At 41.0% G+C, this 26,812-nt stretch overlaps 1 protein-coding gene across 8 annotated transcripts in view; it reads right to left on the bottom strand.

The window, feature by feature from the left end:
• The window catches only part of RBMS1 (RNA binding motif single stranded interacting protein 1), a 207,896-nt gene that overhangs the window by 69,562 nt on the left and 111,522 nt on the right, over window positions 1-26,812 (bottom strand). For 6 of the 8 annotated variants that reach the window (XM_036996124.2, XM_036996120.2, XM_036996123.2 and 3 more), the window contains exon 2: window positions 17,960-18,135. In XM_036996124.2, coding sequence (XP_036852019.1) covers window positions 17,960-18,135 — 176 coding nt within the window. The remainder of the gene's footprint in view (window positions 1-17,959; window positions 18,136-26,812) is intronic. The other 2 variants (XM_036996118.2, XM_036996121.2) reach the window with 1 other exon arrangement.

A 26,812-nucleotide genomic window follows, 5' to 3' on the forward strand; every position in this document is an offset into this window, starting at 1 on the left:
TAGGCTTGGGGTTGATTAATGATTGTGCGTTGAGTCCCCTATACATAATTTTATTGTTGTTAACAACCATTTGATCAATAAATAAGAGAGATGCCCTCTCAAAAAAAAAAGCTATAAAAATGTATATATAGTATAATATCATGCTTACATAATATGGAAAAATATTGAATATAAAGCAAAATTGCTTACAAAAAAAAAAGGGTAGGTAGGAATCAATGGTGAGGAATACAGGACAAAGGGAACACAAGGTAGGAATGACAGGGCTTCTGACTAAGGTCAATTGTTTCAAGTGCCTGACTTCTTATCTGTGGTCGAGCTGAGGAGTCTGTGTGATGACCGTCAGCCAGCTCTGGTCAAATGTAGCAAACGACCTGGAGACCAAGCAGCTGATGGACAAGAAATCCATCACAGGCAGCTCTTCAGCACTGGCCCCGGGAGCTCAGTGGTGACCGGTCCTAAGGATGACACTGGAACGCAAGCATTAAGTGTAACCTCAATCACGAAAGGAAAAAGTTTTCACTTATCCCACTGCTCTGAAGGGTGCCTATTCCTGTTAAGATACAGAAAGTGAAACTTTGTAATCAGAAAATTTGGTTAATAAACCTGTTTCTTGGCTAAACTGGAAGACAGCCCAGTTACTGATTACTTGGAGATACAATCCCCTGGTTTATTATTGTGTCTTATGCAGGAATATTAAATACCAAAAAAACTGAAACAAGCAAAGTTCCAGGTCCCTAGATAGACAAGGAGTAACCCTTTATTTCTCCTTTCCTTAGATCCCAGAGCTGGAAGGCACGTGCCAAGGGTTTTCAATAACTTTCATCTCACACGCTAGCTCGGAAGAGGGGCTAAGTCACTGTAATGCGCAGGGAGGGACTCTGAGGCCCAGCCAGGCCCGGCAGGAAAGAGTCACGAGGGCGGCAGCCAGGGAAGAGGAAATGAGGCAGTGTGCTGCCCCTTGCTTACTTATTCCTTATTTCAGCTCAGGTTTCTGATGTAACCACTGAGGAGCTGGAGGCTTAAAGTAGGTGGTTATTTATCATTTCTTTTCTGATTTATTTATTTGTAGCCTACCTCATTACCAAGAATATCTGATGTTACAGAAATACATATAATAAGGCAGTAATAAATAGAAGAGAAAAACAGGATGAGAAAATGTGTATGTATCGCAGGGCCTGTCTCTGCGGCAAATTCTAAAGCCTTCATTTTCACCTCGGCCTTTTGCAGCACTGAGCTGCCTACATTCACAGTATTTTAGCTGCTCACCTTAGTGAGTGTATGTCTGTGTGTGTGTGACACACACCCTAGGAATAGGTTGTGAGTATGGCTATCAAGAAAGCAGTGCCTTTGCAATTAGAGGTTTGGCCTCACATCTTCAATCTTTGTGCCATATAAAGAAGCATTTTATTCAGCATTCAAAAATATTTACTGATATTTGCTTATTACAAATAAGCAAAAATAAGCAAGTTGAACAGTATGTTAGAGAATGGCATTATGACAATCAGCACAAGGAAAAGGGGACTGAGATTAAGAATGCCAAGGTGAAGTGGGGGCAGATCACAGTTTTTAAAAAGATGACCAAGGCGGCTCATTGAGAAGGTGACATTTGAGCAAAGTCTAGAAGGAGGTGAGAGGGTCAGGAGGACCCAGGAAGGAGCAATACAGGGAGAGGAGGAGAAACAGAGGCACAAGCAGGCCTGCTAGGCTCAGAGACACCACAATGGCTGGAGTAAAGCAGCAGAGGACAATAAGGGGAGATAAGGTCAGAAAAATAACAGGTGGGGGGGGTGCAGACACCGTAGGGAGTCTCGTAGGTATTTTAAGTATCAAGAGTGCCGTGTAAAGTGAAACAAGCCACCACTGTCAGTTAAGCCAGAACTACTGAGTTTATCCTCTTTAGGGACGGGCCTACTTGTACTTTAGGGGCAGACGTGGGCAGCAGCAGGATACGGGTTTAGCACACACCCAGAGATGTGTATCTTCATGGTTTATATTAGTCCATAACATGAAAAAACGTGCTCGGATTGTGACACATCCTGGCAACTGTGTCTGTGTGGCCCCAGCGCTCCTAAGACCGCGCTCAGGAAGGTTAAGAAAGCAGCAGCGATACGAGTGGGCGACGAAGGGTGTCTAATTTGCTGCAGTGTGAGGTCATTTATGAAGTGTCGCCGCCTCCTTTTTTCTCTTCAGTGTGGTTAAAATTCTCCCTCCTGGACATTTGTTAGTGGTGGACCCACAGAGGAAATCTTGGTCGAGCAACATCAGAAGTCAGAAAACCAGTAAATCTACATAATAAGATAAGACTGTGAATGAGCCCTGTAAAGAAACAAACCATTCTAAAAATCTCCCGATATATCATTTATAAGCCCAGTAAAGGCTGGTAATATCAAAATAGGCATCCAAAAAAAGAAAAGCCCAGGAGAGAAGGAGAGGAGACTAACAATGTGGTATGATGACCTATTTCCAGAAGGAGAATGTTCCTGCAAGCTCAAGTCTAGGCATTTATCAGGAACTCATAGCAGACAGAGAATAAAGCAGATACATAGCCTACAGGACGTTTAGAAGCTAGAAGCAAATATTTCAAATTGTGACTTATGCAGTCATCAAAAAACAGGTGAGACAAACTCTACAGCTAAAAGAACATATCCAGGTAAGTTGCTCAATGTTTTCTGTCTTCAAACATTAAAAAGAGGGACAATTAATTCCAGGACAAAGTGAATGCCAATCAAGAATAGGTATTAAAAAAGCACATTTTTTAAAACTTTTCCTTTTACTAACGATGTCAATCAAGTTGAGAGGTACTGAAAATGGTGATTTTGAGTATTTGCTGACTGTAATGTTTATCAACAGTCAGGGAACAACTGTGTGTCCACTTACATCTTTATAGAGCCATGAAGAGATGAGACCAGATTTTCCTTTACAATGCGAATGCCATCAGGAATTTGAAAATAGCAGCGTTCCCAGGGGGAATCTGGTAAGAATGACTGTTCAGGAACTGAGAAAGGATGATGGCCCAGCAACCCTCTGGGGGATCTTAGACGGGGGGTCGGATAGAGAGCATGAGGAGCACTGATCTCTACCCCTTCCCCAAAAGGCTGAGAGTGTTGACAAAAACATAAGCACCACCACAAGGCAGAAACAGATATGGAGTCCAAGGCGAAGGGAAAATAAACCCAGCAGTAGAGTTACTGCACAGGTATGTGAACCAGAGAGTGAGCTCCTGCCTAACTGCCCACAGTGGACGCAAACTGGGCTCAGGGCTTCCTTGTGGTCAAAATAAGAAGGAAATAGAGCAATTATGAAATTGACTGTTCATTAGAGTAAAAGCAAGCCTGGGGCTCAGGAGAAGTTCTGTGTCCCACCTCTAAGGCAGAAGGAACTTCCTCCTATGGGTCTTCTGAGAGCCACACCCTTGGTGCCATGCCTGGTCAGATGCCCGCTGAGCCTGAGGACCCCAGCACCAGGGCCCATGCGGAATTCTACCAGGGGAAATAACATACTAGGTTCTCTGCCAACTTTGTTGCATCTGGGGATAAAACTTGGTTATTTAGTTAGGCTCTGAAGAAGTGCTTTAAGAGTCCTGCCACTTTTCTGTTCGAATTTTATTTCGTAGTCTTTAAATACAAAAACAAACAGCAAATGCAAGCAAATATATGGCACACCAAACCTTACCAGAATGATCACCACCTTCATATTAAGTCACTTCAAGGGCAAACACTGGCAAATGTGTCTCATGCCATCTCTATGGGTACATCTGAGCCTTTAAAAATGAGTCACTGATTAGGTAAGTTTTAACTCTGAACATTGGTATTCTGGAAATTCAAGTATGCACATGCCCATTCATACAAAATTGTACAAGCGACCTGTATACACATCACTCTCAAACAAATGAGAGGCCAAGAGCAGGTACAACTAGTTGGAGTACACCCTCACCATGACCTACTAGCCAGCTGTACAGCAATAATAAGCAGCTTCCCATGCTGTCGCATGATAAAGTGACCTCATTTGGACTGGTACTGACTGTAAGTTATAGGTGCTCCTGGTCTGACGTTTTCACAACTATCATGAAGCATGCGTATTGGTTATACTGTTAGGGGTTCAATGTTGAAGCAGAAAATGTCTGCTTTTTTCTAGCTTTCGGATCAGATTAATTCAAAACACTAAGAAGATAAAATGTGCTATTAAAAAACTGTTACATTTGCAACTACTTATGGATATGACTATTTTTCCTACTATGGTACAACTAAAAAGGAACACAAACTAGATACGTTAGGTTCTTGAGACTGTCATGCATCTGTCATAGAGTTCCAAATCTCCAATTTTTGTGTACATCAAAACTGTCTCACTGTTACTGATGAATTTTATAAATGTTTTATATTTTTATTTATAAAATATGTACTAAAAATACACTAGTTTGAAACCTTTGTAGTTCTGTTTAAGATTTCATTTGACTAAGGGCTTTTCTACTAAAAATTTCTAAAAGTTGTATTTAGATGCTGGGTTAAGTTCTACTATTGATGTGGAGATAATGATGCCATCAACTCCTGCAGAGGGGCTGAGGCCTGTCATTTCCAGCACTGAGCAGACCCACCAACTGATGATAAACCAATCTAATCTAATCTAATACCGATATAATCTAATATAAACATCATCCTCTTCTGTGTGAGCCATGACAAGACTGGGAAACCCTGTGATGAACAAAAGAACTATAAATCCCTCAGGCAATTCTTCATAAATCTCTTTTCTCCCAACAGCTTTTGGTAAGAGCTGGCCGTGGAGAGGACAAAGTTCTTTGGCAAGACACTGAAGTGCACATATTTCATACTCAAGATTAAAGCAGTGCTGAGGGTAGAGTTTACATTCACTCATGAAAAACAGTGACAAATCAAGACAGGTGGGTGTTTCAGCAGACAATGGGGTTTATTCCCAGGCTTGTCCCCTCCTAGTTTTGACTCCAAGGTCATTTAATCCTCTCTGAGCCTCAGTTTCTCAGTTATAAGAAGAAGGGGCTAAATCAGAAGCTCTTAACTAGAACTGAACATCAGAAGCTCCTGGGAGCTTTAAAAAATACATAATGATAGCAGGAACATTAACTCATCCCTAGAAATGTTCTGAGCACTCCACATGTACGAACCCATTTGGTCCCAAGAACTCTGTGTTGTAGGTACTATAACTAGCTTCCTTTTACGGGTGAGGAGCCTGGGGCGCAGAGAGGTTGAGAAATGGGTCCAGTCAAGTGGCAGAGCCCGGATGAAAGCTGCAGGGCCTACACTCTTCAGTACAATTGCGTGTCATGCTGCCTCTGGGAATCTTCTGATTTTAAAATCTACTGAAGGGCCCGGGCATGTGATTTTTAATTCTGGTGAGGACTCATCACAGTCACTTGGCAAGAAGAGCTGTAAAGTTTTGTGATTCTGACTGGAGAGGGCAAAAAGTGCAATAAACTTTTTAATTAAGTGTTCAAATTCTTTTGCCTCAGAAGTCTGAGTCAAAATTAAATGGGTTTGGCTTTTAACAGCTAACTGCGTGGTATCAAACAAGAAAGATAAAGAATACAGGGACAGTAGGAAAAATTCAAGAAACAAAATGTTATCTATCCAGCAAGCAGAAGGACTACATCGTACCATTCAAGTAGATGATTGCAGCAAAAGTTATGCCTTTAAAGGGATAAAAACAGAAATATTTTCATAATTTATGGCTTAGATTTGGGGGTGAAGATGAAATGTTTTGGAAAAACCCTTGGAAAAGCTTTGTGATCCTGTCCAAATGGGCTAGCAGCCTAGCTTGTTTCTATGATCACAAATGACTGCCTCTTTGTTTCATCATTAAAGAAACAGACCTTATGCTATTAGAAAGTGCCATGCCTGCCCTGCCCTTTGTAAAGTTGGAAATCTAAAACAAAAAATGATGGTTTTCCACACAGGTTTCCTTATTAACATCTGATACTTAACAGAGGCAGGCATACTTTATGAGGGCATAAAAGGGAAAAGGAGCCCAGTGATCCTGGCCCCATAAGCAATTTAGACAAGTTTAAGCCCAATATGGCCAGGTCAGTGAGTACACAGACGTCCAGGAGGAGGAGTCCGTGCTCCCGGCAGAGCCATGAACTTGGTCAGGTCTGTTTGTGTTATGAGTGTACTTCCTCAGCTGCTGATTCCAGATACCCCATTTAGGGAAACTCATCCTCTCGTCCCACTCGGTCCCATGGCTCTTACAAAATCTCTTCTCAAAACTTCAGTCTGAAGCCAAATGATCCTATCAAGGGAGTTGCAAAGCATTTTATTAAAGAAAAGAAAACTTTTTAAAAAGCTTAAGCTCCTAAACTATAAAATTTAAGAAAATAATTACATGTTGGAAGAAATACACAGCTCTTATCATTGTTGACTGTAAGAACGATAGACTATATGGACTGAAAGTTTCTAATGTACAGTATTCCAGCCGACAAATAAACATGTTTAATTACTAGTCTCTCTTGTATAATGAAGATTCACCAGTCTGGAATTGATGCATTTCTTTCTGTTTAATATCCACACCAAAAGCATACAAACTCATAAAGACAAACAGGCACTTAATTTGCAGTTTCCTGAGAGTGGATGAGAATTTCCAGACAGGAATAAAAATAAGCTCCTCTCCCTGATCCCCTTATCTGTTCACGGTACCAAACTCCCAGTTTCCTAGACTCAAAATCATCCATGCATCTTTGAATCACCTTCTTTCTTGGACCCACCATCTTCTTCACACTTCATCAAGGGCAAATCCTGAGGTCGTATGTATCCGCTACCTTCCCAGGGAAGTACAGCCTTCCTCTGGCATTAAAATCCTCCGTGAAAGGGTTCCAGTGACAACCAGACGCGCAGGCAGCCAGGCTAGTCCTGGCTTCAAACCTGACCTTGAGCTGCTTACTCTGCCCTGAAGACTCATTCAAACGCAAAGCTTTTCCAGATGCCCACAATCACATGCAACAGATTACTGCCTATTTTGTAATCTTGGTAGCACTTTCTATCTCTCACATGACAAATCACATTCTGGTCTACATGACGTGTGAAGTTTATTTTCTGTATCAGACAAGAACCTCCCTGAAGGCAGGAAGTGTGTCTCATGCAGTATCTAGCAAAATCAAAGGCATGATGCTTTTAATAATGCTTTTAAGTCTATTTTTTTGTAATGAAATTCACCACTCACTCCTACTTGTTGTTGAATTAATCCTCAAGTGGCTTGGTCTGACATTTTCATCAGATTTATACTTGTAGTGAAATGGTCATGCTACTTTATATCCATTATTTTCTAAAGTAATGTTGTCGGATTTGTTGAGCTCCATAGAAGAATGTTTCTTTCTGTATATGCACTACCCCCTCAGGCATCAGGCAAATAACAAATTACTTACCTTCTCCACACTGTGCAATCCCAGGGAGCTGCCTGCCAGACAGCTAACCAGGAGGACTTTTTGTATAACCAGCTATATTAAAACGGTTAATTTGTTAGATGTCAGGAGAGGTGAGTTCCTCCTCCTACCCTCTTCAGTTGGAACTTCTGATGCTGCTGGTTTTTCAGGTGGACTTAAGGAGAGCTGATTTTTCTAACAAAACCTTGCTAAATCTATCATGACTGAATACCTCTTTCAGGGTCCAAGAGAAATGAATCCTTTTATAGCTTGTGGTAAATGGAGGAGTCCGGGTGCTAAGAAGGGGAGGCTGATGCACATGAACTGGCCTTTGGAGTGTATCTGGAGAGGCAGAAAGTACAGGGATGCCCAGTAGGGGCTCTGGAGTCAGCCCGTCCCAGCTCAAGTCCTGACTCCAGCACTATCAGCTGTACTATCCCGAGCAATAAGAGAAAGAAACCTCTCCCAACATTTTTGTAGTAGGGGTGATAATACTGTTCATAAAGCCATTCTTAGGATTAAATAATAAAGCACTTGGCATGGTTACTGGTACAGAGTAAGCATTTGACAGCTGCTCCCATTATTCAAGTGTGTGCATATTATACAGGATTTTTTCACCTATGTTTACTATGTAGTGAATATGGGGAAAGATGAAAGGACAGGTTGTAAATTTCTAAGATTAAGGGTAACCCAACAAGGATATTCTAAGTCAAACCAAGCTTACCTACCAAATAAAGATTTTTGAAGTTTTTCTTCCTGATGATTCCAGCTTCACCTTCATATACGGTAAAACACCCCCAAGCTATGGTTACAGAAATCTAAGTTTCATATAAAGGAGTATGGTATGAACATAAAGTAAATTCCATCCACTCTCACAGAAGAGAAGATGTTTTTAATAAAAAATTCTTGTGCTTATGGCCATTATCTTCAGTGCTGGCTTTCCAAGTAACTTCTGCTAAGGCTAATATTATTAAAATTGGTTTGCCAACAGCATGTGCAGTATTGGGGGCATGCAGGGGAGAATGGCTCTTAACCTTGCCTGGGAATAACAAAACAAAATCCTAAAGAAAAACGTCAACTGACAATACGGATGGTTACCTAAATTTCTAAATATCCATGCCTACCAGCAGATTTTACACTGGGGATAAATTAGAAAATAGACATAACAGATTTGAGCCCAAATATCAAATGCATGCACACAAGTAGGTACTTGGCAATAATTACTATCTGAAGTTTCAACTACTCATAACAACACTGAGGGTGTCTGACCTGTAGTTACTTTTAATTTTGCTGCAGCACATTTTTGAATTGTGGGCACTCAGGCAGACGGAAGTGAGCCATGTGGCCAGTCAAGTGGCAGAGCCCATCACCCAGGGTCCATATTTCAAGAAGGTTTTGCTCTAATTGTGTAGCAGCAACTCTCAAGAAGGGACTAAAATGTGCTAATTTTTGAAAACTGCCCACCCCTAAAACAAACCAACTGTTAGTTCTAATGATAAAAGTGAAGAAAGAGCAAAGAGAAGCCTAAGAAAGGGACGGTTCTCTACTGGAAAATAGGTATTTGTGGGGAATTCTTTTGATGCTGAGATTATTTTTGTGAAATTCTGGGATTTCCAGAAGTCTTCAGACTAACATCTTGGTGTGTCAAAGATCTACTGTATATAAACTATTTCTTCAAGTGCAAGAATTCTTTCATGGCAAGTAGGGAAATGAAGCAATTAACTTGAGCAAGAAAATGATCTGATACAGCTTTTCCAAGAGATGAATCAGGAAAGAGTTTAGTTAAATACACTGCTGCTCCTAAACTGTCATATTTCCTTTGGCTTCATTTTAGAAGAAAGATCACAAACATAATGTGTTTTATGCAGCCACTAATGCATCATGATTTACTCTTAGACTGTATAGAACCTTACTGGAATACTGACCATGAAGGGAGAGTTAAGTCACTATTAGTGGGTCAACTTTTTGACTCAGTGGCTTGGCATGCCTTTTTAAAAGGATGAGGCAAGAGCCTGAAAACTTCCCATCTTAGATCACGCTTTTCAGCAAAACGCCCAGGTTCCTTCATCTAAACTCTCATTGAGTTTTTTACTATGTGTCATTAACATCCTATTATGCTAATAATAACAGAAAAAAGCCAACCTCCAGAAACTGCTGCTATAGGTGTTTTATGTCTTGAGAATCTTCTAGATCAATGAAGAAAGAACTCTTGAGAGAATAAAAATTAGCTGCTACCAAACAAAACATTTGGAACTTGAAAGAAATCCACTATTTATAATACAAGTAAACCTGTATATGGGCAAGAAGCTATACAGTAGTTACAGAAACAAAAATGGCATATATTTCCTGTGATTAACCATGGAAAACTCATCATCTTAACTGAATTAGACTTTTTGGGAGGATTTAAAAAAAAAAGATACGCCAGTCAATAAAGAAAACTATTCTTTTAAAAAGGCACACACTTAACGACAGAAGAACTGTTTTCCATTGCTCCATGTTCCTGCTAACTTTTTCTTTCCCTGACTTTTAAAGGAGACAAATAATGTGATAGGTAGTGTTTCTGGTACTATTGCAAGATGCAATAAAAAAAAACAAAACACTCAAAAGGCTCTGGAATGCAACACAGGTCAGTATGCCCGAATCTCCACTGTCTGAGATGCAGTCAGTACTAAGGAATACAATCTGTCGGCTTCCCACGGTTGGTGCGCTTGAGTTAAATGCGCCACAACTGCTATCACCACCACTAAGCCACTACTTGAGCTTGTCTGGAAGACAACGCTCGAAAAGTGGATTATATTTTAAAGAGAGATCTCTTTGTATCTTTTCATTTAACCCTACATCAAGAGCTTTGTGTTTGTAAGACTCACACACCTGACTTCAGGATGATGCGGAACATAGAAAATCAAATCTTTGTCTATGTCTTTCCCGTCTGTAGAGCTACCTGAATACTCCGGTGTAGAATCCATGCAGGATGTGTTTATGTGTGTGCTTCCTTTCAAAAATAAATGCAACAACTTGCGGTATGTCCAGGCTTCTTGGACTGCAACATCTAGAACACCTGGATGCCCTAAGTGAGTGAGAACCCTATCACTTTTGGGTGGAATAATTTTTCCTATCAACCATTGCTTTGTTTTGAATTGCAGGTCCTCTCATTTCATGTAGTTTCTATAAATCCAAATGACTTCACATTTACCTGGAATTTCAGAATACTGGGGTTGGCAGGCCCATTGTTATTTTCAGAGCAAACATAGAAAGAAGGTAACTTCACAACTGGGTAGCAGTTGGTTAATAGTCATCTTACTAGAAGGCCTTCACTTTCAAATTTTACCCTCAAAGTGGCCTGATCATTTTGGAATAAAAGGGATGATCATTTTATTCCAGGGTAAAAGAAAAACAATTTTCAGTAGATAGACTGCTTAAGAAATTTTAGAGTTACATAGATAAAAGAAGAGGCATACAGAAGGAACAATCATTTCAAGCTCTCCTAATAGCAGTACAATTATTTTTTTCTGCGCTTTCTTGTTCAGTTAATGAAACTCAAGTTTTCCCTTTATTTGAAGCTAAAACCCCACAGTCCTATTCAATCATGCTGGAGTCCTGAAGTGCCCTTCTCCAAGCCACCCCCTGCAGTCCAGTGCCCTCCCCACCTCCCATTTCCTATCATGCTCTGGGTAGGGGCCCACCATCTCTCACCTGGGAGAATGTCATTCTCCAAGCCAACTTTCCAAATTCTGTCAGAACTGTCCCTCCGAGAAAGGAAAAACCATTGAATTATGCATCTCTTCCACTCCAAAGGCAAACTCCTCTGTAGCTGAGGAATCAACTCCTGACATTCTTAGATTATTCATGGTGCTAACAGTATGCCTCCAACCTGTGCCTCCACAGCCCCATTTTCGCTTACACCCACTCTTCACACTGGTCACCAGGAGCCGTGGCTGGCTGACAACTGCTGAATGACAGCCACACACTAGGAAGTGGTCTTTCTTAAGCATCCAAGCACTCTCACACCCTTTGGACTCTCTTGAGGCCTGGGAGACACAAGTATTTCCACCCCACATGAATCCTCCCTGCCCCTTAAGATGGAGATGTCATCTCCTCCCCTACAGCCACCCCAGTCTCTGCACCAAGGTTAGGAAGCTTCCTCTGGCTCCTCACAGAATGCTGCCCTGGCCGTAACACTTACTTTATCTTTCTTAAATTAGGGTTGACTGTTCATGTCTAACAACTTCCGTGGATCTGCTTTGCCTTTTTAAAAGCTGTATTATATTCAAAAGAATTAAGGAAACCTTGCTGAGAACAAAGAAACAATGAGATAGGAAATGAAAATACATTGGATATTATAAACAGGGGTACTGACTGTATTTTAAGAATATTTCCTTTAAATCAGTACAAACTAAAATAATGTAAGCTAGATTTAATTTTGCAGTTGTATTAAAATCGTGTCTTACTGCACTTTGAAATGAATTAGGTTTATCTAATGAATGAAAGGGGGGGAAAAAAAGGTTACCAGGATTGGTTCAGGGATGAAGGAAAGGCTGTATATGGTGGGAGTAGAGGGAACACCTCAGTTGGTCTGAACATCAATAGACAGTTTTCTCTGTAAAATAAGTCACTGATAACACAAGTATCTAGACCTTTTCATGCGATGCTAACAGCAGCCACCTCTACACTACCCAGCCATGGCCAACAGGCACTTGTGTATTTGTTCCCAATGCCAACCAGGGAGAACCACAAACCAAGCCTTGCATGCAAATACTGCTTTTTAAATCTTCAGAAAAGATGGTCTGGCCACAATGGAAGATTTTATATGCAATAGTCATTATTATGACAAGAAATACATCAGGGGTGGGGCCCCAGGAGGCTGGACCTCGTCGTGTGCAAATGCCAAAAAGATTTTAAAAAAAAGCAGCCTCGAGGAGGAGGAGGCTGACAGTTATGTTAACATAACCTACTTCCCAGCTTTCAAGATTAGAATCTGGTATTTTTTTCCTCCTTAGTTTTAAATGTCGGATTAACATATAATTTGAGTTTGTCCCAGTAGTTGGGATTTTGAGGAGCAAAGGCAGAGAGGTATGTGGAAGACTAACATTTGTTCCATGATGGCTGTGTTCTAGGCAGCAGACCAGCTCTTTTCTTTCTGTTAGTGGATTTAATCCTCATCACGACTTCATGACATGAGCATCATGTGATCTATCTGACAGGCTACTGACTGAGAATGAGGTACTTGCCTACCCCCGTGGCAGGTGGTTCTGGAGTACCAAAAACTTGCCACGCTGACAGCATTATTTTATAATGCAGCTGGGAAACCTGTGAAGAGGATATACTGTCACAGATGTGCTGCAAAATAATGGAACCGGCGCCTGGAGAACACAATCGTATGGAAATTGGATGCTGACCGTGCGGTGGGTGACCACGGAAACAAATCAGGAGGGTTTAGTGTGGCCCAAGCAGGAAGGAGGCAGGGAGAGCCTGACATGGCCTGGAGGAACCAAGAGAGGGAAATGGGAGACCCCTGAGGTGAGGCAGCACTGGGAGAAACTGGTTCTCACTCGTCACAAAGTGGGGAGCGAGGAACCACCCAGTCTGGCAGTGAGAAGGAAGAAGAAAGGCTGACGAATCCACAGGGCTTGGTGACTAAGAGGGTCACAGGAAACAGTCAACCACTGCTCCAAAGCTTCAAGTTGAGGAGCATACATTTGGCAAAGTGACAGGAGGTAATGTTGAAGTTGAGGTGACAACAAAGTACTCAGGTGGAAAATTTGTAGAAAATATGTAGGAAATTAGAAACAGTAGAGAATAACCCTATGAGATGGTGGGGCCGGGAATACTGAAATCAAAGGAGCCAAAGAACTGAGGAGGAGAAGTGAGCAATAGTGAGAAAAAGCCAGAGAAAAAATACGAGATAGAAGACGCCAGTGAAGGTTCAGTGGAGAACTTGAAGGCAAAATGCAAAGGGTCTGACGTGGCAAGAAAACAGAAGCAACCAGTGATCTCAACTCTCGTGCCCAGAGATGCCCGCCTGAGAAGTCTGGATGAGAGGACCGGAGTGGACGCAAAGGCAAGCCAGGCGTTTGAGAAGGAAGGGAATGAAGACTGTCTGAAGGCCAAGGGGTAAACAGGTTAATTCTTTTTGTGACTCAGATCATTCCATTTCCTAAACTGTCCAGGGGTATTTTTTTGAGGAGATACCTTTTTAGAAACAGACAGTGCTGCAGTAGGGCACAAGTCACGAGGTCCAAGCCAGGCTTCCCGTACACGTACCGATTCAACGTTGGCTAGAGCCAGTCAGCTTCCCTCACTGTACGCTCTCAGAAAATGTATCTGCTTTCAGTCCACATCTCTCCACCACTGTCACGCCCCTGCTTGGTCTCTGATGCCGGTCTCTGCAGTATTGCACACCGGGTGCCCCGGTCTGACTCCTGCCCCCTTAACCACGTTGCTTCACACGTGCCAGTGTCCTGAGTCTGTGACTTGGGGGAGGCTGTTTTCCCACTGCCACCTCTTTTGAACTGTGAACTCTTGTGCCATCACAGTACCTACTTTTTCACTGTCATTTCTTCTAACACTACAGCCTCTGTGTATTCCACTCCAAACACAGCGTTGTAAAAAAATTTTTTTTTAATTTTCCTCTCCAGTTTTCACAATCCTCCTGTCATTCTCAAGCTTTACGACTCTATGTGTTGTTTGCATGGAATTGGGTTACTATAATAAGCATTCCTAGGTACCTATTCCCATCTTTCTGTTAGATAACCGTCTAAAATATCCAAGCTCCCTAGAAACAAAGTATTTGTTTCTACTGGTGCCCTTCCAGCAATTCATTTTTATCGGGTCAGTTTGTAATTACAGTGCTAAACTTTTATTTCTACAACATTTTTTCCCCTTTTTTAGAGGTATGAATTTACACCTATCTTTTCTGAGAAGTTTCTGATACTCACTTTTCTAAAAAATCTCTAATTATATCCACTGGGTTTTTAAAGCTCTAGGATGATAGGATGAGTCACATTTCCCATAGGATGAGTCACTCCCAGGTCACCAACTAGCTATTCTTTATTGGAAACAATTAAGTCCAGAACAGGAATGCCCTTTTTTTCTTTCTCTCTCTTTCTAAGGCACAAAATTGTCAGCAAGTCAAATATGATACTTGTTAGATGCTGTGCGTTAAACGGAAGGAAGCTTTCGGCGGATACTGACAGAGTACTCTATTTATTCTCTGTCTTGCCTCTGTAGAAGACATATCAAGAGAACTACCATCAGAGTTAAGCATCAAATCTGGGGTTTTGCAAATAACAGGGGAGAAAGACAGTGGCAAATCGTTATTGCTGATGTTGACAAGAGCGAAGAGTGACATTTATATACATTAAGAAAATCCACATACATCAAAGAGGACAATAAAAAAGGAGTGAATATTCTAAGAAAAATGATAAAACATTCTGCATTTGGAATATGATCAGACTCAACAAAAAATTACTGGTTTCTCAAGCATATATTTACTGCACATAAAACGTAGCATTAATCCGTGGATGTTTTATTGCCCTTGTCTAGCTTGGATTAACACTTAGTCTACAGGCACACACCTGATCATCTACATTTGCTCTCTTACAACACTAAACTATGTTTTCTACCTTTATTTGCATCTACCTACCACTTCAGCATTTTATTAAAAATAATAATAAAGAGAGAAATGTGGTATCCACATATAAATCAAGTATAAAAATCAAACGAATATTCATATTTGAAATGATTGTTTATAGTTCATAATGCATGATCAAAACCGAAAGTTTCTGTGATGACTGCCCTTGTACTGTTCACCATGTAACTTATTCACTATGTAAGAATTTGTTCTCCATGTAAGAACTTGTTCGTTATGCTTCAGAAGATTGGAGACTGACGAAAATTAGGCTTGGGGTGGATTAATGATTGTGCATTGAGCATTGAGTCCCCTATACAGAATTTTATTGTTGTTAACAACCATTTGATCAATAAATATGAGAGATGCCCTCTCAAAAAACAAACAAACAAACAAAAAAAAAAGTACAGACTTCCAATTGTAAAATAAATAAGTAACCGGGATGTAATGTATAGCATAAGGAATATAGTCAAAATATTGTAACAACTTTGTATGGTGATAGCTGGTAGCTAGAATTATCATGTATATAAATGTTGAATCACTGTGTTGTACATCTGAAACTAATGTAATACTGTGTGTCAACTACCCTTCAATAAAAAAAACAAAAACGTAGCACTACTCTATTATTTTATGGTTATTTAACTCTGTGTCTCCTTGATGTTAAAACTCACCTTACATGATCAAAACTAGCTGAGAAACAATTTGTCTTTTGAAATCCTCTCCCCTTCTCTTACACCTCAAGAATTTAAGATTTAGCTTTAGTCTTTCATTTCCTACAGTTCTATTTTTAATTCCTTAGACTTTATGGTGATCTACCTGTAATTATGCTGCAAAAGCATAAGAAGATGCCAGTAAAGTCCAGCAGCAGACAAGATAGCAAAAAGCCTATTTGTGGTCCTGAACAGCTGCAGCAGGGCAGGGCGCTCCTGGCAAAGTGCCCTCTGCCTCTGGCCAGGCCTGCAAACCCCAAGAGCTGGACTTGCTTTCAGACTAGTCCCTAGAATAGGACATTATTTCACTGCCCTGGAAGCAAACGGCTTCGTCAAAGCCCAAGAAGACTGATCAGAAGGGTAACCCGGGAAAGCACAGCGAGGTGCTCAGGGCAACTGGCCTCGCAGAGCACCCCAGATCCTAAATACCCACCACCCACTGTTCCACCCTCCTCTCCAAAAACAAAACAAATAAAACCACCACCGTCTTATGGAAGGCCAGATAATTACTCTTAATTCTAGTCTGGAAATACTGCCCAAGTAAATTTTGAAAAAAAATTGTTTTTCTTAAATTAAGAAGTAATGGCTCTATTTTGCCCAGAACATCAGAAATGAGATGCTATTAATCAGACATTCTGAAATGGAATATCTTTCAGGGAATAGAAAACATTTCTCTAGTAGATGTCTCCTTCCACAGTTATGTAACATTTCTTTTGTAAGGAGCCATTATTGTCTTCGGATAAATAGAAGATGCTGTTATATATGTAGGCTTTTACAGCTCAAAGTGATAAGAAACTGTGTCTTTACACAATGATCCTCACAAGCATACAGTACTTCTGGCTCTTTGGCTTAAATTAATGCTTTCTTACTTAGTAAGTTAATATAATTATAGTAAAGTAGCATATTTACATTCTATCCATCGACAACATTAGCATATAATGCATATTTTCTTTGAAACTTTATGCACATGCATACATTTCTTCAGATTCAGAAAGGGTGGCAGTGAAAATAGGAATAAGAATTTTGGGAATAAGAATTCCCAAGGAAATGTAAATTGGTATAGCCACTATGGAAAACAATACAGAGGTGCCTCAAAAATTTAAAATAGAAATACCATACAATAAAGTGACTATACTTCTGGATGCACCTGAAGAAAACAAAATCACTTATTTGAAAAGACATAAGTACCCCTATGTTCACTGCAGCATTTTTAATACAATAGCCAAGGTATGAAGTAACCTAAATAGCAATAGATGAATGGATAAAGACAATATGGCAGATAATACACACAATGGAATATTGCTCAGCCATGAAAAAGAACAAAATCTTGATTTTGTCATGACATGGATGAACTAGAGGTTGCGTGCTAAGTGAAATAGGCCGAGAAAGGCAAATACCAAATGGTTTCACTTGTATGTTTCACAAACAAACATACATACCAGAAATAGACTTAACCATAGAGAACAAACTGATGGTTGCCACAGGGAGGTAGGGTTGGGGAACAAGCAAAACAGGTGAAGGGAATAAAGAGCTACAAACTTCTAATTAATAAGCTAGTCACTGGCCTGAACTGCAGCATAGGGAATACAGTCAATAATATTTCAATATCTCCATATGATGACAGATGGCAACTACACTCATCATGGTGAACATTTTGTAATATGTCTAATTGCTGAATCACTATTATACACTTAAAATTAATAAAATACTGTATTTATCAACTGTACTTAAATGAAAAGAAAAAAAAAAGAATTTCCAAAGAGATGAGGGTCAACAACCCAGACCACAAAGATCCAGGTGTTAGGAAAGACAGGCTACTATTGCCTGGCTGGAGCAAAGAGTTTTATAACATTTAGGTTACCTTTCTGACAAACAACAACAGCTTAAGTTTTTCTTATTATGGGACAGACCAGTCCCCAGAGGTGCCTCCACAAAAAATGAGCTGTCCTGAAAAAAGCTCTAGCCATACATTAAAAAAAAATTCATTCTACTTCTCATATGCCAATAAAGTCAAATTCTACTGAGAAAACGCTCCAACTGAATTTTCTTACATAGGCGTTGTGATGTTAGTGCTAAGTGTCCAAGAACATAAAACTTGGGAAGTCTGCCACTGTATCACTGATGAGGGTTCACAGGTGGGTCTGGTACTGAACTTTGCTAACAGCACACTTTCTAACACCCTGTAATGCAATAAAGGAAAATAGTTATCAGCCAGAAGCAAGGAGAACAAGTGCTACTCACGGCTGACACAGCTTCACCAGGTCCTGGTCTGTGGTGTTGGGGGGCAGTCCTCGGATATAGAGGTTCGTTTTGCTGAGCTGATCCCATCCAGAGTTGCTACTGCTGCTACTGTGGTTATTACTGCTGGTGGTGCTGGGGCTGGGAGGGGCCATGGGAGGCGCCGGGGCCAGAGACTGCTGGAAAACAGAGATCGGGAGCATTAGTGCCCTGGACAGCAGCTCTTCCGGGCCACTCAGAGGTGGTATCACGTCCAAAATAGAAGGAAGTTATTGACACATTAAACCTCTAAATTTTAATTTACCCCTTAACAAAGAAGTTTTTTCTACAGAAGACACGCTGTCCTTCCACATGGAATTAATAATAGGATTTAACTCAGTAGAATAATCTCTACATGTGCCTTAAATGTGACTAAACTTACGTAAGATTGATGCATTCACACATGTCAAGGAAAGCCATCTACTGAGTCTCAAACTTAACTTGCATGTAGTTATTATACGACAATATTTTAATGTACAGTAATTTAGAAATCACTAGACTTTTGAAAAGCTTTTCAAACTCTGAGAAACACTGAAAGTTGCTGATAAATTTTATTAAGATACTCTTGGGAATAAAGAAGATTACTCTTCAAGTGTAAGAAAGTTCAAGGTCCATCAAGATACTCAAATAAAAGGAAGATTTCACCTAGTTCTAAGACTGGCACATGCTTCACTGAGACATCTGGATGAGGTCCACTGGCGGGCTGCCTTTCCTTCTGCTCTGGCTAACCTTGTGAAATTTAACCCCTGTGAGAATGGTGTCCTGGTGGGAAACCTCCCCAGGCCTTGTGGCAACCAATGGAACTTCTGTCAGGCCTGCAACCTTGGGCTCAGCGTGGTTCCCCCATCAGCGGACACCTAGGAAGAATGTCTTAAATTGTACTCATACCAGATAATTCTCTGTTAACCAGTCGAAAGAAACCACAGTTCTTTGTCCCTGTGCCACACACACACACACACAGAGACTTTTGAGGAAGTTCAACGGTTCAGTGTGAAGTGGAAATAAGCACACCCTCAAGTGTCCTCGTGGCAAATACTGAGCAGTTCCACACCAGAAAAGATATTTTTTCACCTCCCATCTTCTAAATAATAAATTGACTCACCCAAGGACTTCACTTATATTGAGCAACAGTTTGAAAATGTAAAATTAGTCACTAGGCGTGCACAAATGCCCAATCTTAACGGCTTGGTTTTTACTCCCACAAACAAGAAAATTAGGTGTATCTAACACACAATTAAGTTCCACTTAGGAAGTTCAAATGGCAGGCTCCTGGCAATAAACATAACCATGCTTATTTTGTCAGCTATCCCAGCTATCTGGCTCTACACCTAATTTCTGCCAGGACCATCCTGAGCCACAGTATCCCAACTCACTGGGATCCTCTTTAACCCAGACGTGCCACCATCTCTTCATGTCCTACACGAGGTATATTCTTCTCAGTGCTCAGGGTCCTTCCCAAGATTATTGAGTCCAAACATCACTTAATCTCAAGAAATTCTCTTTCAGAAGGAGAGTAGCAAGAAGGGTTAGCAACAGTCAATGCATAAATGAGGCAGAACTTGAACTGGGAATATCAGGACCACTTAAAACAAGGAAAAAACCTGCCTCAGATCATATCCAATCAAATCTGTTTGATTTATGCCCTTAAAAGGCCCTTGAGTTCATATTGTTTTCTCTCATCCCTGGTTTCTCTTTATGGCACAAAGACTCTGCTTTCTAGATGTAAAACAAAGAATAAGGCCCATCCCTTGCTTTGCCACAAATGGCCCCTTAGACCTCCAGCCATGTCACGCAGAGGCCTGTGTTCCTTCTCAGAAATCACTCAACCCCACTGATAGCTGCTACTTGCAATTGGCCAGTCTCCCTGTATTTCTCACTTCTGGGAAGTTAACACACATTTGCCTCCTTGTCACAAGCTTTTGATTTACACAAAAAACTCACAGCTGTAGAAAAGGCTAGGAAAGACCGAATTTTTTCTTAAATCACCTTTGATTAATGTCCAAGAACCTGTCCTTGTCACGAGCCAACCACAGTTACTCACATTAGGACCAGTATGTTTAGTGCAGCCATCGGGGGATGAAACACAGTCACCTGGGGTGAAACTTGGAGAAGTCCGCAAGATGCTGTGGCCCAGCTCCGTCCCCACCCCTCAGCGGGATTAGGCCAACATAAAGCAAATGAACCATCAGACATTTTAAAGAATGCCTTCCAAGTCTGCGTTAGCTCTAACCTCTGCCTTTCTCTCGGGTGGAAAGTGGAGTGCTGGGTGTGGACTGGTATGATTAAAAGAAACATTCTGGGGTTGTGATTTATTTGGAGATAATTTGGACATGAAAAGAGTAGGTTTTTATATGTGTATTTATTTTTGGCAGAAGTAGAACCATGATATACATCTCAGAATTTACACAGCTGATTTAATGTATCTTTGACAGGTTCTCCATATTTACTACGGTAGTATTTTCCCACTCTGGGAAGGAGGTATGGCATATACACAGCCGTTCCACCCCTCTTCCACGCTAGTCTGCCCTATGGGGGAAAGAAATCTCCTACCATTCTGATTCCATGTGGGAAAAGGGGGTTTGTAAATGCACCCCTAGGAGGATCACTAGCCTCTGGTGACTCCTGAATTTGAGTTCAAATTCAAATGTTACCATAATGTCAGCTATTTTTCAGAACTAGCTGAACACAAAGATATCTGAAAGAAAGAAGCATTAAATTTTTCTGGTTTGTCAATTTTCTAATTTCTGGTGCAGAAAATTTTAGATCAAAGATTAAGTTTATAGAACTTTTTGAAATTAAAAATTTTAAACCTGATGGACTGGACACATGATCAAAGGAGAAAATTCAAACACAATAAAGCTGCTCACTCCTAAATATTCAAAATGGTTTAATGATAATTACAGTACTATGAGTAATAATTACTGTCATATATTGCATGTTTAATACGTGCCAAGTGCTTTAAAGGCATTATTTTATGTAATCCAACGAAGCAGGTGACATTATTGTTCTCCCACTTTGCAGATTAGGGAACTGAGTCTCAAGAGAGGTTAAGCATTGTGCAAGGTCACAAAATTAGTAGACGGCAGGGCTGGAATTTGAACCTTAGGTCTACTGGACAACAAGCCAGAGGCCTCCAACAGTACTCTAATGACACCCCCAAACACTGTCTATATCCTAAATATGTGGTACTATTTCATTTCTTTTATGGTCATCCTTCCTGCAACCTAATTATTAAATTCATGTTTCTCTGAAATGTGACAATACCATTGGAGGCTCTATTTTTTTTTCTTAAGAAAGAACATTAATGGTGCCTTTAACTTAATAAATACACAGTCTACTTGTATGTTTTTAACAAAGTTAGCTTTTAAAAGGTTTTTTATAAATCTTATAAATCTTTTCATTAACCAAAGAATTCAGCAAAACATTTCTGAAAGCTGTAGCGTATTATGGCTGACCATCAGAGTCAACATTTCAGGAAAGCTCAACTTAACCAGTGAAGCATTAAACCTTCACTCTGATGGAAATGCAACCAAAACACAAACACTGACAAGTCTTTAACTCCAACTTCAGAACTGTGATTCAATTCAAAGCAATACACTTTATAGCAGTGTGTCTCAACGGCATGAATGCTAAACTTGAAAAGAACTTGCCAAGGGACAGTACTGAACCAAATTCTATCTTCATCACTGGCTGCCCTTGTATGTTTATGACCCTCAAGACTCCTAAGCTGCCCTGAACTTTGAAAAGCAACCGCCCCACCCCCAAATCCCCTATAAGGCATGTAGCTGGTTTGCACACATTCATCCTAAGGAGCTGGGTGGCTGGATGATGGCGGCTAAGGGCTGACCCGTCCCACAGCAACTCAGTAGTCTAGCTTAGCCTTCTCGGCCCTAATTCCACTGCTTCAGATCAGAGAAACATGCTACCTGTATCAGGCTCTCTCATCACGGACAGGGAAAACAAACTTACTCAGCTTTCATGATAAGTTATCTGGGCTAAATGTACATGCCAGAATTGCTAGAAAACCAAAGCTGGTGGTAAATAACTGAGGCAGCTGTCCTGGTGGACCCACCAGCAGGATGGACTGTCAGCAGGCGGGGAGCACTTCCTGTGTGGACAGCTCTGATGCCTCCGTCTGCAGGATGGCTCACTCACCCCCTGCACTAGAAGGCAGGACGATCAGCCACAGGCAGAGGGCGGCTACACACACACTGCAAATCTATTTCCCTTTCCATCACATCACCCCCCACCCAATGCCACACACTACATTGTCTCGTCTGCATAAATGCAAGTCTAAAGGTCTTTTACAAAAAAGGCAAAATTAACTGTGTATGAACTAAAATATATTAGTATCATGTACACTGTGGCAGATTTCCACACAGCTAAGACAGTTTAAAAATGGAAGAACTGTCATAGATTCTATTATCTCATTTCCTAACACTAATAGGTGAAAGAAGAGTGCCCTGGCCGATCTTACAGGGGAAGCCGTCCTCCTCTGCCCCAGTCAGTCCCCTTACTTAGCAACTTCCTTAAGAATTCTAACTCATTTTGAAAGGAAAGGAAACCTAGGATCTCCCTTTCAATTACCCTCAAGTCTTCTTTAAGGCTGTCATCCTTCTAGTTGAAGGTTATAATCCACAATCTTCCCATCCCCTGCCCTCTAGGCCCCTCAGAGGGAGAGGGAGAAACCCCCACTCCAAAGAGCAGGAAGGCTCCAAATATCAACTATTCCCCTCATCCAGAGCAAACTAAGCCCTCCAGTTGCTCCTGAGAGCAGAGAGAAGTTACAAAGCATTATCATTTTCACTAGGAAACAGTTTAATATTGAACCTGGCATGAAATGAGTAAAGACACTGTATACGACACCAATTCCACACATTGGTTCTTCTCCACAAGTTTTCAAGATCTAAAGGAAACTGATCAACTTAAGGGAATTATGGAACGAGAGTGGGAAGCACCCCTATGAACCGGTTTCACCAGTTAGGGTATCTTCTTTGTTTCTTTTTAGACATCCAAATGGCTCAAAGAGGGCTAGGAATAGTGGCTGTGAAAGATAAAGTTCCTGGCACAGGGAGCTGGGAAAGTACACACAGCTGACCAGTGGGAGGTGAATTAGTGAGAAAAGAGAAACGGCCAGGAAGCAGATGTTCTTCTAGGTCCGCCAGGATGTGAGAGAATGCTACCTACATACAGGAAGAACAGCGCCCCTTCACACACGCGGGCTACTGATCCACAAGGGTGTGAGGGAGGGCAAACGAACAATACCAATCGATCCCATCTGAGGCTAGGATATCAAAGCTTAAAGTCACATGGCTAATTACTCAGTGAAAGTGGTTTTCATATTGTCACTCTCCTTTGGGAACAAACTTCGCAGCCTCTAAAACTATGAAACTGAGCAATAGATCATTCAGTATTTTTCTGTTAGATTACATATGTCAAAGGAGAAGTCCATGTTGATATGTTAGCTATTCAAGTAAAATCTAAAAATAAAAATTCACAATAGACTTTGCAATTAATATTCTCCAAGATACCCATAAGATTTGATCCTTGCATGTAAAGCTGCAATCTCTACACAGAAGTCTCTTTGCCTGAGTCCATGAATAAAGCATCATTTCTTAGGCTTCAGTTAATAATAATAAATTTAGACTTGCACTGAACAGATAAATAACTGTTGGATACAACAAGACTGACTGATTGGAAGGAGGTAATATTGCAAGTAAAAAAATCAAGTTAAACAAAAGGGAAAAATTCTTAGAGATTAAAACAGCTCGAACAAGCACTCCACTGAGGTGGAGACGGTGGTAGTGAGGGCAGTAAAAAGAAGGAAGAGCCAAAAGGTGCCAAAAATCCATGGTAGAAAATACACCTTAGATACAATGTGTGATTTCTGAGATCAAATTTTCTTTCAAGGTCCCACTAAGAAACTTGATTCCTTAAACAAGTATCTTTTAAAGATCCTCAGCATGCAAATCAGTTTGGTTGTTCTGTTCCTCCAAAGTTTCTGCCAAGAACCCCAATGATGCCCCAACTGAGACCTCTGGGTCAAGAAACATACCAGAGGTTTTGTGCTTTTTTGTTCCTTCTAGTGTTTGTAACAGTATTTATAGGAGTGTGGGGGGAAAAGATGGAGATAGTTAAAAACCAACATGAAACCCCCATAAATATAGTCAACTGATCTTTGACAAAGGAGCAAATGCAATACAATGTAGTAAAGATTGTTTCCTTAACAAAGGGTGCTGGAGCAACTGGACATTCCTGTGCAAAAAAAAATTAATCTAGACACAGACTTTACACCCTTCACCAAAACTAATTCAAAGTGGATGATGGACCCAAATGTCAAATGCAAATCTATAAAACTCCTAGAAGACGTCACAGGAGAAAACCTAGATGACCTCAGGTATGGTGATGCCTTTTTAAATATAATACCAAAGACACACAATCCAAGAAAGAAACAACCAGTAATAAGGTGGATTTCATTAAAATTAAAAACTTTTGAGCTGCAAAAGACAAATTCAAGGGAATGAGAAGGCAAGCCCCAGATTGGGAGAAAATATTTGCAAAAGAAACATCTGATAAAAGGCTGTTATCCAAAATAGACAAGAACTCTTAAAACTCAACAATAAGAAAACAACCTAATTAAAAGATGGGCCATTGACCTTACCAAAGAAGATGTATAAATGGAAAATAAGCATATGAAAAGATGCTCCACATCATGTGTCAACAGAGAACTAACTACAAATTAAAACCATATGGCAACTACACACCAACTAGAACAGCCAAAATCTGGAATAGTGACACCACCAAATGCTGGAACGGGTGTGGAGCTACAGGAACTCCTGCCCATTGCTGGTGGGCATGCAAAATGGTAGCCACGTTGTTAGACAGCTTGGGAGTTTCTTACAAGACTAAACATACTTTTCTCACATGATCTAGCAATTGTGCTCTCTAGTATTTATTTAAAGGAACTGAAAACTTATGCCCATCCAAAAACCTGCACCGGAAGTGTACAGCAGCTTTATCTGTAATTGCCAAAACTTGGAAGCAACCAAGATGTCCTTTGGTAGGTGAACAGATAAATAATGCAGACAACAGAACATTATTCAGTGCTACAAAGACATGTGTTATCAATCCGTGAAAAGCCACAGAGGAAACGTAAATGCATACTGTTGAGTGAAAGAAGCCAATATGAAAAGACCACATTCTGTATGATTTCAACTATGTATGGCACTCTGGAAAAGGTAAAACCATGGAGGCAATAAAAAGATCAGTGGTTGCCAGGGGGTGGGGGAAGAGAGGGATAAATAGGCAGAGCACAGAGGGTTTTTCAGTTAGTAAAATCACACTGTATGATACTATAGTGGTGGATATATGCCACCCTACATTGGTCTGAACCCACAGAATGCACAACAGCAAGAGTGAACCCTGAGGTAAACTATGGGCACTGGGTGACTCTGATGTGTCAATGTAGGCTTATCCTTGGTAAAAAAAAAAAGTACCATTCTGGCAAGTGATGTTGATAATCGACGTGGCTGTATGTGTGGGGGAGCAGGGGTATACGGAAAATCTTTGTACTCCCTGTCAATTTTGTTGTAAACCTAACATTGCCCTAAGAAAATAAAGCCTTAAAAAAAATAGCATGAAGATCCCAGATAGGCATTAAATAATAAGTTACTTATCAGGAAACTGGAGGGTCAAGAAAGTAAAGGGTGTAAAACAATGGGTTCAACTTCCTTCCCAGAAAACACACTCAGGAGGAAGGGAAAGCTCCCCACAGTGGGCTCTGGACCTCATCTGCCCTTCACTGCATCGCATTTCGTGGGGTGGTATGGTAGTTTCTAAAATCGGTCAAAGAGTTCAGCAAAGAGATCAGGGATGAAAAGGGTCTAGGACAGAGAGGTTGAGGAAGGTTTCCCAGAGGGGGCAGCACATGGCTGAGTGAGCTGAGGAGTCACGGCAGGCCTCAAGGGGACGAGAATCGTGAGAGGAGAGGGAGTGCGGGAAGAGGGGCGGAAGAGCCCGCAGAGACACAGAAAGAAGGGTCATTCTTCATAAAAGCCCATGGGAAGGCCCACCTGGGGTGGCTTGGAGGGTCTGCCAGGGCCAGCGGATGTTTGGGGAAGGGGAGGGACAAGAGAATGGTACTAGACGGATAGCAAGGTGACCTAGAAATTGAAAGAGAACCTGGATATGATGTCACAGATCACTGTACAGAGTCCCACAAGGAGAAAGGAAAATTTAGAAATAATCAATGAAGGGGTAGCTTGCGAGGAATGTAAACTTTGTCCTCCTGTGAAAAGTCATATAGAAAAGAAAAATTCCTGGATAGAAGACCTGAACATGTGGATTCAAACACTGCCTTGGCCCAGTAACTGGAAGGCCATCTCCATGCAGCTTAGCTCCTCCCCCGGGGAAATGGACAGGTCACACTGGGTGATTTCTAAGCTCCCTTCCAGCTTTCAAATTCTAAGGCTGGATAATGCTTCTTGTCGTCTCCAGCTAAGGTGTATCTGAATAGGACCCAGAAGGCCCTTGGGTATTGCTATCTGTCTGCCAAACAGCCAGAGAGGCAGAGCTAGAGGTTAAACGGGCAGACCCAAGAAGGAAGACCTCCACTCTGCATTGTGCAGCTGGAAGGCCCGCAGGACTCACACCGCTGCCCCATTTCCCTCCATCACTCAGGCCAAGCATTGGTTCCCTATTTAGCCACAGGTGATTATGAGAGAGTATTATAAATGCGTAAGCTATATGAAAACTACCACTAAAGCTTAAAGCAACAAAAAAAATTATTTTTAGTGATGTAACAAAAATTTCCTAAAT

Source organism: Manis javanica, chromosome 7 (genome assembly GCF_040802235.1).
Source record: "Manis javanica isolate MJ-LG chromosome 7, MJ_LKY, whole genome shotgun sequence".
NCBI classification, from domain to species: Eukaryota; Metazoa; Chordata; class Mammalia; order Pholidota; family Manidae; genus Manis; species Manis javanica.